The following is a 16,394-nucleotide window of genomic DNA, read 5'->3' as shown; positions in this document are numbered from 1 at the left end:
GTTGTCCTTTTCAACAGCCCCTTCGCGTTAAATCCTTTGGATCCGCTCATTTTGCCACGATTCAGAAGGTTAGTGCAGCTCAGGACGCGCCCCCCCTCGCAGAGCTAAACGACATGCTGCACCGCTACGTGGCGGTGCGAGAGAAGTTCACCACGCACGCACGCACGCGCGCACACACGCACGCGCACACAGTAAGGTCGAGCGTAATATGTATTCGCCGTAATAGAGATTTCTCTTTTGGGTTAGATCGCATAAATATAAGTGTGTCGTTAAACCCGCCACCACCACCCGACACGGCCAAATCAGTCAGGTTCGTCACGTAAACAGAACGTGCCAATTCGTTACCTAGTTCAGCAGAGTAAACCCACAACATTTACAATTTGAGCACGATCTATCCTTAGGGGAGGTTTTTTGAGTTACATCGCGTAAATAAATAAATGTGTCGTTAAACCCGCCACCACCCGACACAGCCAACTGGCAAGGGTTGTCACGTAAACAGAACGTGGCCAATTCGTCACTAGCACAGCACTAGTGTGTAGTGTGTAGTGTATAGTAGTGTATAGTGTAGTGTATAGTGTAGTGTGTAGTGTAGTGTATAGTGTAATATACTAGTACAGCACTAACCGGTGTGTTGGAGAGCCAAGCCACAACATTTACATTCCGAGTACGACGTTTCGCCAGTAATTACAATCAGCTTCATCAGGCGACAGTCAGATTTGAAATAGGTGGACTTCTCCACAAATCTGTCTGTCGCCTGACGAAGCTAGCTGGAACTGCTGGCGAAACGTCGTACTCTGATTGTAAATGTTGTGGCTTGGCTCTCCAGCACAATCTCTATATTCGTACCAGGTGCCAGTGGCACTGCTGCTGTTGAAAGTGGTGCAGGTATCACCCCGAGACATCACAAAAGTTTTCCTGTAATCCTCCGAATTGTAAGACACTCCTTTAAGTAACAAGCAGTGCGCCCGCACCACACCATGCGCCACCGTTACTGTCCGCCCCACGCCATATCAAAGTTACAAAAACCCCGGTTACGTATAAGTACACTGTCACCCGGAATGATGTGAGGCGTTCTCTTCCACCGTGCGCTGTAAAGCAAAAGTTCGTGGTGGTGCGTCTTGTAATCCGGAGCCTGCGGTTATATCAGAGCTGACGCAGGCGCACACAGATCTCCGAGCCAGCCATCGGCAGAGGTCGCAAACGGGTTTTGATTCCTTACCCGTACCCAGCCGCACCAGGGTCGCAAACGGGTACCCGTACCCATACCTGGCCGGGAACGGGTAGCCGGGTATCGGGTAGGGTACGGGTATCGGATACCCGGTTGCGACCTCTGGCCATCGGTGATCGTCAATCCGTCGGACTCTCCAGCCAGCTTAGAGAGGTCATTTTGCTCACCCCTCGGTCCCCACAATCCTGTCGAGGTGAACGTCTCTCTCAAATGTTATCGAAATGAGCTCGACACGTTTGCCAATAACACCGCGGCCTTAAAATAATAGATATGTATAAATTGATGGCGGGTAACGTCACGTAAAAAAAAATCTATTGGGTGATTGACACGCCGGGAATATTCTCTGCCGAGTGGGGATGAGCGTGCGTGCGTGCGCCCTCCGGTATTGGGTGAGAGAGGACCCTGGAAGTAGTTCTGCAGTGTCATCTTCAGCAGGAGGAGGGGGAGGGGGCAGCAGTGGGGGGGAGGGGGGGGGCATTCCCTGTCACAGCGCGAGTAACGCAGTGCTGCGGCCGAAAGCACTCCGGATTGTCGTTTGGTTGATTTCCGATCACGATTCCGATACGGCAGTTGGGATTTAATCATCGCTGGGGGGCAGAGGGGGGGGGGGGGTTAAACGCGCCGGCTGCAACGCACACAGCCAATGAGCGCAGCCTCCTTCGCGAGCTTCTTACGGATGCCCGATTTTTTGTGTGTCGCGAAACCCCTCGGGAAACGAGCGCGGCCTTCCTGGATGAGTAAGTAAACTATCGTGATTATTATTTATAATGATGATGATGAGACATTTCAATTGAACGTCGTCCAAAAAAATCCCCAGATACACTCCGACCTCAGACGGCCAACCGCACACAATCCCAGGGACACCGATTGGCAGTGACCCCCCACCCCACCCTCATTGCCAGCGGGGAAGAGACCTCACCAGCGTCGGGCGTTGATCGACGCAGACCCCCCCACTGCCCCCCCCCCACCCTGCCCCCCCACTCTTCCTCCTCCACTCTCATCGTATTGAACGTTCGATGCGGAGCACCCACCGTTAGTTGCTCCTCGCACTCGGCGGCGGTGCCAGCATGTGTCTGCGAACAGCGCCGTGCCACGTGTGAGCGCTTTGGGGGGGTTCTAAATCTAGGGGCGTCGCCCCCCCTTCCCCCCTTCCCCCTCGATCGTTTTTCTGAACGCCTGAGCTTGTAGGAGACATTTCCAGTCATCTCACACTCGCGATCGCTCCGTCCGCGAGTGCCCGTGTGTGTCTTATTTTGCGTTTTGTTGACATCATTTGAGCCTAACGCGGAAGGGTTAACCGCCCGCTGTACACGCTCACACACACACACGGAGGCGAATAGGAATTTTTATTTATTATACTGGAGGAATCCGATGAGCTATGAAGCTTTTTTTTTCCCCACAGATGTCCGGTAGGACGTCAACAAATATATACGCGCGCAAAACGCACACGCGCACACGCGCGGGCAAAGAATAAAGATGGTTCGGGCGCTCGAGCAAACGCGGTAGAGGGCCTTGACCTGCTCGCGCGTTTTATTAATCGCCGTTTCAAATGGAGAGCAACGCAGAGGCGAGCGCCATTCACGGCGCGTGACCTCGCCAAGTCGGAGCAGTGACGGGCACGTTGGAATCGCAGCAGTAGACGCATCGAACGGGGCGATACACGCACTGCTAACGCACGCGGGGTGGAGGGGGGGGGCGGCACAAAAGACAAAGATCCCCCGTATAGCCACGTGTTGTGTTGGGTCAAGTGTTACGGAGGCCGGCAGTTCATGTTGACTAGAGCACACCCGGCTGCCTCCGTCTCCCCGGTGATGTTCACACGCACGCGCGCGCACACTGCCTCATCTGAGGCTGAGTCGACCTAGGGGAGGACCCAGGGCCGGTTCTGATATCTCTCGCCACTGACTGAAGTCACGAGGCACAAAGCAAGGCTGCTCCCCATACACCTACACGATGTTGAATTGAATACATCACGTGTTAAACTGCAACTGCTAATATGCTTGCAAATGCTTTATTCACTATGAACCCAGTTACTGGCCACCGGCTAAGATCGGTGGCCGGGTGATCACGTAAGCAAATTCGTACTACCCAGCGTGGTGAAGTATGGTCAAAGAAACCCCCTTGGTAGACTCGGTGTGGGGGGCATGCAAGAGGCCTTCATTCGGATGTACATTTACAAAGGGCTGAAAATGTAATTCTTTGCAATTTCAAGCGCCGAAACCTGATATTTCATGTAATATAATATGACTCAAAAGTCAGGGTAATGGAAAGGTTGATATCTTTTTTTTACCTTACGATAATAATAGTAATAAAATAAAGGTGTTTTTTTTTTAGGGCCGATAAAGTTAAACGAAACTGGCAAGTGCTTAACCTTTCGCGAGGTGTAATACAGGTTGGCTGGGAAAACCATTTAGTAACGTGGCACTGTGCCAGGTTTCACTGTTTAAGCAAACAGGTCAATCATACCGAGCCTGGCTCCTTTATATACCGAGCCTGGTGAGAAGTCACGGAGACGTGCACCGTCCCCTTTACAAACGCAGGGGTGTTACATTCAAGCACGAGGACGAACCAATTATTTCTCCACAACTGGAAAGTAAACAAAGAAACTGAACAAACTTTTTATTTGACCAGGTAAGGTTCCACTGAGATACGTTGCTTCTTTTTCAGAAGCGGACTTGGCTATATCACGAATGATTGCTCAACCAAGTGGGGCCTTATCATCATCATCATCATCACGTGGACATTTATAGCAGCCAAATACTCTAAACGCGTGATCTTGATTCTAAATGTGGAGTGGAAAAAACCGGAGGGCCCGGAGAAAAAAACCAAGCGACTACGGGGAGAAAGAGAGAGCGAGCGAGGCACGCAAACTCCAAATATACAGCAGCAGGCGTCAGGGTCCGGATCAAACCCACGACCTCCTGCATACCAGGCGAGGTAGTTAACATCTCACCATGAAAGTAAGACGCACCCCCCACACCTCCACCCACCCTAGGGGGGCAAAGCTGCCGGTCATCTTGGAAACAAATAAGGGCATTGGTACGGGAGATTAGGACAGCGGGTAAATGTAGTAGAGGAACGTTACGGCACAGACTGTGAGAATCACGGCACCAGCCGCTGGGTCACTACGCTTGCCGCTGGGTCCGTTCTGGGTCTCCACGTTCAACTAAAAAAAAATGTAAATATTTATAACTTTCCATCTGTACCCAGCAAGGGGGGGGGGGGGGGTGGAGGAGCGGCACGGTGGCGAGCGCGCACCGCGCTCCGAGCCTTGGCGACCCCAGTTCGACTCCAGGCCACGGCAAACATCAGTCGCGAGCGATTTCCGAATCGGTCCCCGGGTTCCCTGCACAATACGAACAACCGGCATGGACCAGCATGGGGAAGTACGGTCAAACAACCCCCCACGAACGACATGTCAGGCTTTCTTCACCCGGCAGTGGATTGGCAAAGGGCTGTAAATTAAATATATTGTTTATGACATCTGGGCATCTCTGCGATCACTAAACTCGCCATTAAGCCCGGCCCGTGCCGTGACCTTATTGAAAGAGGGTGGGGGGGGGGGCATGCATAAGCTTACGAAGGGGGGGGGGTGGTCACAACTCAGACAATGTTACACAAACTTCAAACAAACCCTAAACGGAGTGAGTGACGATGCAGTCTGTTGTTGTCTGCCAGACATGCTGCTCTAAGCTCTCTCACCCTCTCTATGTGTATACATCATCCGGTACGGGGCACGACTTGGACTTTGAGAATTCAGAAGGGTGGGGGGGGGAGCTGAGCCCTCTTCAGCCCCCCACCCACGCCCGCACCCCCCAATTGAGCCCCCTTCACGAGCGGTCAACTCGCAGCTTCGTTCCCAGAAGCTGTGCAATAAATTATAAATATTTCTGGGGTCCGAGAAGTGGTTTTCTCTACCGGTCCCCCTATGCTTTGCACGCCGATCGTGTTGTTGTTGTTGTTTTGTTTGCTGTTGTTGTAGCTTGCTGACCCCACCCGCTCGCCCCCTAACTGGACATCTGTAAATCAAAAAAGAGCTTCGTAGCTCATCGGATTCCTCCTGTATATAAAAACACGAAAAAAAATACATTCTGATTCCGAGTGCCAAATCGAGGCGTGAAGCGGCCTTGCAGAGAGAGACACTGGCCACCATTCATTCACTGGGAGGGGGGGTTCCATTCATAATCAAAGAGAAATTACTCGACTTATACTCGAGACAATTACACCCTATTCTCTTGTCAATGGGCAATTTTTTTAAAGTAGTTTTTCTTCATTCTCCCCGCCGAAGCCCAAGTTGGCCGAATCGGCTCGAACGCCCGCCAAATCTTGTCGGATCTGGGAAACTAAGCGGATTCCCCCCCCCCCCACCCCCCCCCCCCGTGTAGCCTTAACAGTTAACGAGCAGCACCTACGAAGGCCGGCACGGTACACGAGGGGGTAGGTGGCCAGCACCACCCCCGGCCGCCTTTGTTTCCCCAGCAGCGACGTTTACTACAACACCGCACCAGCTACTTGAGACCGCGTCTACTTGGGGGGTGGGGGGTGGTGAGGCCCAGGACCGGTTCAGATAATCGGTGTTGACGGTGACGTGAGCGAGAACTCAACTCGTGCTCCCACGGCACGCGGCACACGCCGGCCACCAGCTCGACTCTCCACGCCAGAGGTCGCAAACGGGTTTTGATTCCTTACCCGTACCCGCACTCGGCCGCACCAGGGTCGCAAACGGGTACCCGTACCCGGCCAGGTACGGGTACCCGTTCCGTACCCGTACCCTACCCGAAATGAGTGACAAACGGTTACTCACCAGTGACTCACGGCCTACCTGTACCCGTATCCGGTCGCAAACGGGTACCCGTATCCATACCTGACCGGGTACGGGTAGCCGGGTATCAGGTAGGGTACGGGTATCGGGTACCCGGTTGCGACCCCTGCTCCACGCCACTCTCTCGACACCGCGGGTGCGAACTCTCTGGTCGTCAAAGCGAACTCTCCCCCCCCCCCTTCCCGGGCAAACGTCTGGCTCTCTCCGCCGTGGATGCCGGGCTGCGAGAGGCCGGCTGAGCCAGGATCGTAACTTCGCGCCGCTCGCTGCCCTTGTTGAAGTTTACGTCTGCGCCGCGCGCGCGTCAAAGAGTCAAAAATTCTGTCGCTTCGTTGCGCCGCCACTTTAAACGCGAAATAGCCGATGGCCAGTTTGTCTGCCGTCTCCTCCCGGGGCCCCCCCCCCGCCGCCGCCTCCTCTCCATCCCTCCTACCGCCCCCTCGTGTTTGGGGACATAAAATCCCTCCCTGCCGACCCCGAAGTCAACGGGGTGGGACGCGGACGGGCAGATCGGAGCCAAGCGACTCGGCGACTCGGACCCTCCATCGCCCCCTCCCTCCTAGCGCCCGCCCGCTCGCCCGCTCCCCCTAATGATGACCTTGCTTGTCCCACTGCTATAAACTTGTCTGTGCCAGCTCAGCAATTTTCCACTGTTTAATAAATAAAGCATATTTCTTCTGGCTCGTAATGTCCGCGCCACCACCGTAACCCCCCCCCCCCAGGCTTCTCACTGACGCCACCGCTCCCTCCGTCCCCTCCCCATCATTGTGCCCGCCACTAACCCCCCCCCCACAAACACCACCCACCCACCCATCCACCAACCCCGACTTCTCAACCCCCCCAAAAATACTGCCACCACCACCCAACATCTCCCCCCCCCCCCCCACTTTTTTTTATTTAATGGTTCTTTGTCCCGGGTCTGTGCAGAGAGACAGCTTCCTTCTGCACTAATGATTTCCTTTAAAAGGAAATTGTATTTTGCCGATATAGGCCCCAGGGAGGATCGGCCAAATTCCTTATTTATGAGACTGAGTGCCTCTTTCAGGGTAATTATAGTTTCCAAGCCGCTTATTAGACTGAGCTTGGCCCCCGCTCGCCGCCCGCTCGCTCGCCCGCCCGCCCGCCCGCTGGCTGGCGCTCGCTCCTGCTCTAACTTTGCTCATGTTGTCCCGAGGGTTCATCGCAGCGGTTACATCGGGGCCCAGCGTCGTGAGTCGGGGGGAGCGCTGTCCTGCCGCCAGCCCTGCCGCCCCCCCCCCCCCTCAAATAATTACCCCCCCCTAAGACAGATGTATAAATAAGTAAATAACTTGAACACGTAGCTAGGTCTTCTTGGTTCTTTCGGTAAAGTCACGTAGAAGGGAAATAATAAAATGATAAAAATACAATATAATAAAATAATTCTCGCGACGTTTCGGCCACAACACAAGCGGCCGTCCTCAGGTGAAGAACAGGTCTACGTGACTTTACCGAAAGAACCAAGAAGATGAATCCCTGCAGTCACGAAAGCTTTAAATCGAAAAATCACGTAGCTAGGCTTTCGCGACCAATATTATTCGTAATGAAGGTTTTCAGGTCCGGTCGCGTGAGTCTAATAAATGCGTCGTAACCCTCCACCACCCGACACAGCCAATGAGTAAGGTTTTTTTTCGCGTGCACAAAACCCGCCGATTAGTTGACCACTTCAGCCGACACCCGCGCTGTGTCGGACAGCAAATCCGCAACATTAACAATTTGAGTAGTGCGACGTCTCGCCGCTGGTAATCACACGAGAAACTTTGCCACGAAGTGAATAAGTTTGACGGTCAACCACGTGGTGGTCAGCGCTGCACGAGTGAAGGAGAACGGGGGGGGCGGGGGGGGGGCGCGGGGGTTGGCTTTTATTATTTAATTTTATATGACACCGCCAGAAGAAATTTGTAATTGAGTGGTTTGGACATACCACGGCCGTAACAACCATTATTTTAACCGGAGAGAAAGAAAGGGAGAGAGAGAGAGAGCGAGCGAGAGGGAGGGAGGGAGAGAAAAAGGAGGAGGAGGGGGGGGGGAAAGTTTGGAAGTGTCGAAATAATTAAATAAGCAACTCATCCCCCCCCCTCCCCACCATTAGCTATCCATCCCTGACTCTCCCTTCCACTCGCTCCATCCTCTCCCGCTCCCCTCACCCCGTGTCGTGGCTATTTGGCGCGCAAGCCGCTAACAACAAAAAAAAATCACAACCACGTCCCTACGTGATCGTGGAGAAGAGGAGGCGGGGGAGGAGGGAGGGAGGGGGGAGAGAAAAGCAGCGGACATTCTTTTATCGAGGACTGTTCAGTCGTTGCGCAATGTGCAAGAAAGCAAAAGGGCGCCTGACATCTCTATACGATAGCCTGTTCACCCCCCCCCCCTATCGCTTTGAATTGAAGGGGGGGGGGTGATGTGGTCGGGTTGGGGAGATGCTGGGGGAGCGGAGAGAGGGAGGGGGGGTTGGAATGTGAATGGGGCCGATTCAGGATGGAGTGGCGGTGCAGCTCCTTTTTTTATTTTTTTTTGTGCCTGAATCAATATGGCATGTGTTGACATTTCTCCATCGTTTGACCCGTAACAGTTACGCAATAAAACTCATGGCCAGGTTAACTAGGCTCTGCTGCTGCTGGGCTGGGTGGGGGGGGCAGTTGCCCCCCCCTACTGCCCCCCCCCCCCCCCGTTGTTGCTAACTCTCCCACGTACAAAGCACCGTCCAGAACCAGCTACTGTCGGTGATGGCCTATTAACGGCCGCAACGGCCGCCCTCGACGTTCGAGCCTTGCGGCCTCGACAGACGCTCGCCCTGTTGTTGTTGGGCCAAAGCGGTGGGTCGATTTCGGAACGCGTGCCCGTCGGGAAGACGATTTGCTCCATCCGCTGCTCGACACGGGAGTTTGTATTTGAGCAGTTCCGCGGTTTCGCTCGCTCGCTACGCCAAAAGTTGCCGCTGGCCAGCTGGTTTTGGCCCGAATAGCCTGTGCCGTGTTCGTGACTCCGCCGGTGGTGAAAGGGACCTTGCGGGTTCGTGAGAGAGAGAGCAACGAGAAGGCGTTTGTCGTGTTTGGTTCGTCACGGGATGTCCTGAGACGCCTACGACACAGTGACGACCGCGCACAGCGGACTTAAAAAATATATTTTATACTTCGATTTAAAGCTTTCGTGACGGCAGGGATTCATATTCTTGGTTCTTTCGGTAAAGTCACGTAGACTTTACCGAAACAACCAAGAAGATATTTTACACTATTTAAAAATGTTACCTGGTAATGCCCCCCATCACCCCCCCCCCCCCCCCCCCACTGAGCTGCTTCTTCGTTCTTTCGCAGAAACGGCTTGGCCATCGTAAATGATAGCCCGACGAGAAGTGGCTTATCGTTGCGTGGAAATGTACAGCAGCCAAAACACCCTTGAACGCACGTCGATTCCAAATGCGGTGGGGGGGTTAAAAAGCGGAGGAACCAGGGGAGGAAAATCCACGCGATCACGGGGCGAGGGAGACACGCGTAACCCCAAATACACAGCAGGCTTCGTCGGGCTTGGGATCGAACCCACGACCTCCCGCATACCAGGCGAGGTTAGTTGACATCTCGCCAATCGCATGCGGCGTGCGCTCGCGGGCTCGGCTGTTGTTGCGAGTGTGTGTGCGTTTGTCCCTTGTTTTGAGACATACGATGCTTATTCAATCGGCGTCTAGAAAAACAACAAGAGCGAGCTGTGTAAGACAACACCCAGTAATAAGCGCCGTGGCCGCGTGTATTAATTATGAGGCCAGCGCTCTCTCTCTCGCTGTGTGTGTGTGTGCAACTTTTGTAAAGGTCAGACAGGCCCCCCCCTCCCCTCCTACCCAGCTGACCCCGAGAACCGCCTAGGAGCCAGCCACCCAGCCAGCCCGCCAGCCCGCCAGCCCGGCCCGCCAACCCGGACCCTGTCCCTCCCTCCCTCCCGCCTGATTCCCATCTCACCAAATCTCACCACCAACAATCTCCCGCCAACAATCCGCTCTCCCCCCCTCCCCACCCACCCACCACCACCTCCACACCATGTGGAACCCAGAGGACACATCGAACCCACGCACCCACCCAGCATCCCCCAACCCCCTCTGCCCCAACCCTCACCGTGCCCCCCCCCTCCACCCACTAACCCTTCCACCCCCCACCCTCCACATCGCACCAAATCTCACCACCAACAAGCAACCCCTGGGCCAGACCCCTCCCCATTAAAACTGTGGTTGTACCCCCCCCCTCAAACCCCCCCCCCATCCACCCCCCTCCTTTTCCACAGCCTGTTTTTAGTGCCGATCATCAATCATGGCTGACAGCTGTGTAGGGCATCTCTCTCTGGCTATTTGTGCCTCCACCCCTTCCCGCCTCCTCCCCGACTCCTACCCCCCCCCGCCCCGCCTCTCTCTCCTCTCCTTCCTTCCTTCCCTCCCTCCCACCCACAAGAGGGGCCCTTCTCACCCCCCCACCACCACCACCACCCCCAACTCTTCTGCGGCTCACGCACTCTCTCTTCTTCCCTCCTCCTCCTCCATCCTCCTCCCCTCGCCATGCGTTTCATCGCGTTTAATAGCTTGTTATGACATGCTGTATTGATCTTGGGCGTGGGCTGCTGGGATGGTGGGTCTGGTTGTGGAGGGGGGGTGGGTGGTGGTGGGGGTTGGTGTGGAGAGCCAGCAAGCCGAAGCGATAGCACAAACAATATAAATAAAAAAAAGTATTGTTGTCAACTTCGTCACCGTCGTTGTGGTCACGCGAGACGCACGCACGCACGCGAACGCACACACACCGTAGCGGTGTCCTGCAGTGTCACGCGACGGCGCGGGACACGCACCGCAGCGGTGTCCTGCACACTAAAGATTGTGATTGTGATCGAACGTCGGTCGCGGGGAACGTGCAACGCGATGAATCCGGATGAACGACGCAAGCCTCTCTCCGCACCCCCCCCCCACCCACCACCGACGCGTCGTTGGGACATCGATGCTTGATGCCACCTTGCAAAACAAGAAAAAACTTTATTGCAAAGTTTAAAAAACAACGCCGTCTTATCCCACCGATTGCATCAGTGGACCCGGCGGTGTCTTTGCATCTTTTTGTCGTAAAACAAAAAGAAAGACACGCACGCAGGGAACGGCCGAGTTCGAGCGTGAACATTTATTGGCTCTGACCTCCGCCACTCCTCTACCCCTCCGTCCAAACTCAGGACGATCCGCTGCCTTTAATTTTTTTAGTTTCGTGAGCCGATTTCTGTTCGCTCGATCGCTGCACTTCTGTGTTTCTTTGCTTGGCTCTTGTCACTGTGACAACGCTGCCCGGCTCACTGTCGCCAAATCAGCCTCGGAGTTGTCTCGCCTGGTTCGGCAAAAGTCAGCCCCACCGAACCCATCCACGGCGGGAGGCGCTTTGCGGCTTTCCCGCAACGTGCGCCGGTCTCCTGCAGATTTTGACTCGGGCAAAAACAAGAACACGTTTCTGGTTTTTTGTGTGCGCGGTGTGGTCGTGGACATCAGTAATGGATTGGTGGGGGGGGGTGGGGGGGGTCAAAGGTGGCCAGGCGAGAGTACGTGGTGCTGGCCCCTACCACAATTTCGTCGCTCGTATGGGCAGCGGTGGCCTACATAGGTGCTCGCGATGGGGCCGGCGGCCCCATCCGTTCAATTCCTGGACGGCGGCCCCATCGGTTCAATTCCTGGACACGGCCAACATCAGTGGGCGAGCGCCGTCCGAACCGGTCCTGGATCTCCCCTCGGTCAACTCGGCCCAAAGAGCAGTGCATCCCGCCGCGGCGGAGGTGTGGCCGTAGACGTTTGCGCCAGAGAGACGAAGCGCGGCCGGGTTTAATATGTGAGAGGCTCACGACCGCCAGCCCGCCCGCCTCTCTCATCCGCGTGCCCCTGCCACATTTAAATTAGCGCTCGCTAACGACGCTCGTGCCCTACGGCCTGCGAGCGTAAACGGCGGAGCCGCGATCGTGGTTGCTTCTCGTCACGAACGCGTTTGCGCGCTCGTTCGCTCGCCCGCCTGCTCGTACGTCCGTCCGTCCGTGCCATTGCGTGTCAGACCGCTCTGACCGCTCTCGTGTATCTGCTGCGGTGGGTGTCACGCGCGCTCCGCTCGTGTTTATACCGATCGTGAGTTACCGCTTGGTTCCTTTCCTTGCGATTCTCGCGAAGGATGTGATCTCATTTTGCCGGTTGTGTGGTGGTAGTGGGGGGGGAGGTGGCGGGGGGGGGGTGGGCTGTACGGTGGGCGGGGAGGGATGTGATGGTGGTTGGGGGGGTGATGGAGGGGAGGTGGGGGTTGGTGGTGGAGTCATCCACGCTTTACTGACTTAAACCACTCAGCAGTTAATGGTCGCTGCAAAAACAGACTCGGATTGCTTTTAGTCTTTTGAATTCACCGCAAATGGACCCTACTACCTCTCTTTTTTTTATTTCTTTGTGATATCATTCGGTATTCATCTGGAGCAGCAAATCAAGTGCCTAAGCGCTCTGGCATGCGAGCCCTTAAAGGTGGTGGTCTCTTAAATCCGACTCATATTTAATAATATTTGTGTTGCTCTTGCTACTTTAGTTACAACTTCGTGTGACATGGGGAGAGTGACTGCGCGTGACGCTTTAACCTCCTCTCGCGCGCGCGCGCGCAGTGCAGCTGAACGATGTTTCGAGCGCGAGTGAAGCCGCGCTGATGATATCGTAAATAATAATCGAAAAAAAATGCACGCTCCAAACGTTCTGTTTGGTAATACGTTCAATAAATAACCGTATCTCTGTGTCAAGAACAAATGAAATAAACCTGGTCTTGGTCTTCTCAAAACAGCCTGCCTCTTGGAGGTAACCCATAACAATAATATAATATTCTACACGCATCTACAAGTGGTACCCGATGAGATAGGTGCCGCTGGCAATGTGGAAATCCCACAAATGCTTGAAATACGCAGTCCGCGAATGAACGCACGCTTGGCACGTGCAACTCTTTTCGATGCCCCTGCTGGTGGATGAAGGTCTCCCCAGAACGTCCGAGCCGGTCACGAGGAGTCCGTCTGACCACACTGCGCCACGTGTGCTCAGCGCGGCTTGGTGAAGTTGAGGGGGGGGGGCAGCAGGAACAGTTCATCTGTTGAGGGCGTACCACTCGTCACCGATGGGAGCCGCGGACTTTTATCCCTCCGCGTTTAACAATGGATGTCACGCGTTTAGGGGATTTGGCCGCTGCTGTAAATGTCCACGTGATGATGGTGATGATAATGATCAGCCACTTCGTTGGACGATCATTTGTGATGGTACACAGGAGGTCATGGGTTTGATCCTGACGCCTGACACCTGCTGTATATTTGGAGTTTGCGTCTCTCGCTCGCTCGCTCTCTCTCCGCCGTGATTGCTTGTTTTTTTCCCTTCGGGTCCTCCGGCTTTTCCCCCCCCGCACGTTTAGAATCAACATCGGCGTGCGTTTAGAGTATTCGGCTGCTGCCACGTGATGATAATGATAATGATGATAAGCCACTCTCTTGGTTGAGCCAGGTCGCTTCTGAAAAAGAGCTACATAGCTTCAGTGGGGCCCGATCCTCGGTAACATAAAACATAGTTTATAGCCTAGTTCCGGCGACGTAGGCCGCAGGGTTGTTTGGCCTCTTGCCGCCGTGCGGAGTTAACTGACGTCTGGACGTGCATTTTGGGCTGTGGGGCCTTGGTGGTGGTGGTGGTGGTGGGGGGGGGGTGCAGGGGAGCGGGGGGGGGGATGAGAGGCGGGTCGGGGGGCGGTGGCAGGAGGCCACATCTGGTAAGAGACACATGGGTCGAGTGAGCGCTGGCATGGAAGAGACATCAATCATTCACTTAGCGGCATTGGACCCTGCCAACGGTGGGCCCTCTTGAAGATGATGCGTGCCACCTCGTCGTGTTCCACTCACTCCGGGCTGGCACGTGATCAGGCACTTCGTGCCCTCTTTTTTCGTTGTTGGCGTACAGCGTAAATTGTACACCGTTATGTATTATTAACCGGCTGACCTAAAAATCAGTAATCAAAGAATTGGGCTGTTTTAATCGATGGATGATTAACTTTCTCCATTGGGGGGGGGGGGGGGGCGCGGAGGGTGAACTTGCCAGAATTTTTTTATTTAGGCCAAGCTCAGTAAGTCATCGTGAGTTTACGCTCTCTCTCTCGCTCTCTCTCGACCAATTTGAACTCGCCACTTTTTCTCTTCCACCCGTTCAAGTTTTTTGTCTCGATGGCAAAACGCATTTTGACGAGTAGTAATCGTCTGCCCATTGCATCCGTCTGTAACGGTGTAACAGTCTCTGTTCTCCTGCCAACGCGGCGGTTGTTGCGTTCCTGAAGAACACAGCGTTATGGAAAAATCTCGTTACCAGAAATATATTACAAACCTGTCAACCCCTTATCAGTGCCCTACCTTATTACAGACCAATTCAGACACCTTATTGGTCACTGCGTGCCCCTTATCAATCTGAACGTTCATCCTACAAAGTCCCCATCACGAGGTGAGAAACACAAACAAATAGACAAAAAAAAGTTTTTACCCATATTGAAACGGCTGTACGCCGTATGGACCTAAAAACGAAATTTCCCTCTACAAGAATACGGCGTAAACCGTATGGGTTGACAGGTATGATATAACATAGAGGATGAAGCACAGTCTGCGATAACACGTTAGATGCGTAACGCAGGCTCAACAAAGGACGAGGCATGTGGGGTAGCGTCTAGAAGCATCCAGCAGCATCCCACCCCCATTGCGCGACGACGCTACGCCGAGGCTGCCGTACAAACCGCTTATTCCTACTCGCGCTGCGGCGTAGTTCTTCCGTTCACTCGATCGCGCTGACATCCGATTCGCGTCCGTAACAATATTGTGTTCCCTAATGCATTAATCGCGTCGTATCCAATTCGCGCCATGAAAACACGCGGCGTTATAGGAGAACAGACTGTAGCGGCTGACACAACAGGGCACCAATCGTGCCTGTGGGTATGGGTTCGATATCTCTGGTAGTGTAGCGGTTAGCGCGCCGCGCTACGAACCCGGCGACCCGAGTTCGATTCCCGCTCACGGACAACACCAGTGACGATTATCTGAACCGGTCCTGGGCCTCAGCCTCAAACGAGTACCCGGTGCGACGTTTAATCATCGCCACGAAGGCGGCCGGGTGTGGTGCTGGCCACCCACCCCCTCGTGTGCCTTGTCGCCCTTCATAGGCACTCGCTAGCAGCACTTGCCCTTAACAGTCTGTTAAAGGCTGTAAGGGGGATCTTTGCCTTTAACATCTCCGGCTCACGTCCTAACTGCCGACAGGGAGAGGTTGTGAAGTTTTGGGAAATTCTACTCGTCATATCCTGGCCACGCCAAAAAAAAGTTTATTTTATGAGCACGTGATGATGAAACGTCGTTCGCTGAAGCCCAGCCTCCAAACACGTTTTTTCTATCCCCCCTCCCCCACACCTCCGATTAGCACGGCTTACTCCGTACGGTGCGAAAGAAGTTCAAAATACATACATACTGCACATAGACTAACACTTCCCATAGACTAACACTTCCCATAGACCCAACACTGCCCATAGACTAACACTGCCCATAGATCAACACTGCTCCTGCGATTAGCACGGTTGGCTAATGTACTGTGCGAAAGAAGTTCGACACGCAATACACACGTGCATGTTCGTCAAATGGCAAAAAAATAAATATATATAATTGGCGTCGTTTTGGACAATACCCCTTCTTCATACCACAATGCATGAACGGCCATTTTCCTGTCAAGGCCACGTCGTGTTGTCATTGACGAACGTGTTTGAGATTTTTGTTGTTGTTGTTGTTAATTGTGCAACTGTGCTTGTGCATAGCGGCGGCAGCACCGGCAAATGACGTCTTAACTGCGACGGGAAATGAATCCCCCGTGTTTGAAACACTAACAGCAAAATCGAGATCTGATTTGAACAAAAAAAGCATTAAAAGTTATGGAGAGAGGTGGGGGGGTGGAGAGGGGGAAATACTTTCACAATTTCTCCTCTGGGGGGTTTGTGGGGGTGGCGAGTCGGTTTTCGGTGAATTCCAGTGTTTGGTCATTCGTCAAAAGTAAATTTATTTGATGGGTTTATTGTGCAGCAGTCATTGCTGGCTGGGGCTCTCAAGCCATCAAACTCGCTCCGTACGAGAGCTTCAGTGTGTGTTTTTTCTCTCGAGGTGCACAACCCTGGCCCCCCCCACCCACCACCAATTGTACGGGCGCCACGGTGGCAAGATGTTAACTACCTCGCCTGGTATACAGGAGGTCGTGGGTTCTATCCTGACCCTGACGCCTGCTGTATATTTGGAGTTTGCGTGTCTCTCCCA

General features: G+C 54.0%; 1 protein-coding gene across 5 annotated transcripts in view; it reads left to right on the top strand.

Moving 5' to 3' along the window:
- The window catches only part of LOC144736177 (uncharacterized), a 257,956-nt gene that overhangs the window by 104,686 nt on the left and 136,876 nt on the right, over positions 1 to 16,394 (top strand). For 3 of the 5 annotated variants that reach the window (XM_078618759.1, XM_078618762.1, XM_078618758.1), the window contains exon 3: positions 18 to 68. The exons of the other annotated variants lie outside the window; for them this stretch is intronic. In XM_078618759.1, coding sequence (XP_078474885.1) covers positions 18 to 68 — 51 coding nt within the window. The remainder of the gene's footprint in view (positions 1 to 17; positions 69 to 16,394) is intronic. 5 annotated transcript variants of the gene reach the window in all.

This window comes from Lampetra planeri, chromosome 59 (assembly GCF_965212315.1).
Source record: "Lampetra planeri chromosome 59, kcLamPlan1.2.h2, whole genome shotgun sequence".
Lineage (NCBI taxonomy): Eukaryota > Metazoa > Chordata > Hyperoartia > Petromyzontiformes > Petromyzontidae > Lampetra > Lampetra planeri.
The sequence above is the reverse complement of the archived record's forward strand: the minus strand, read 5'-3'. Positions and strand labels throughout refer to the sequence as shown.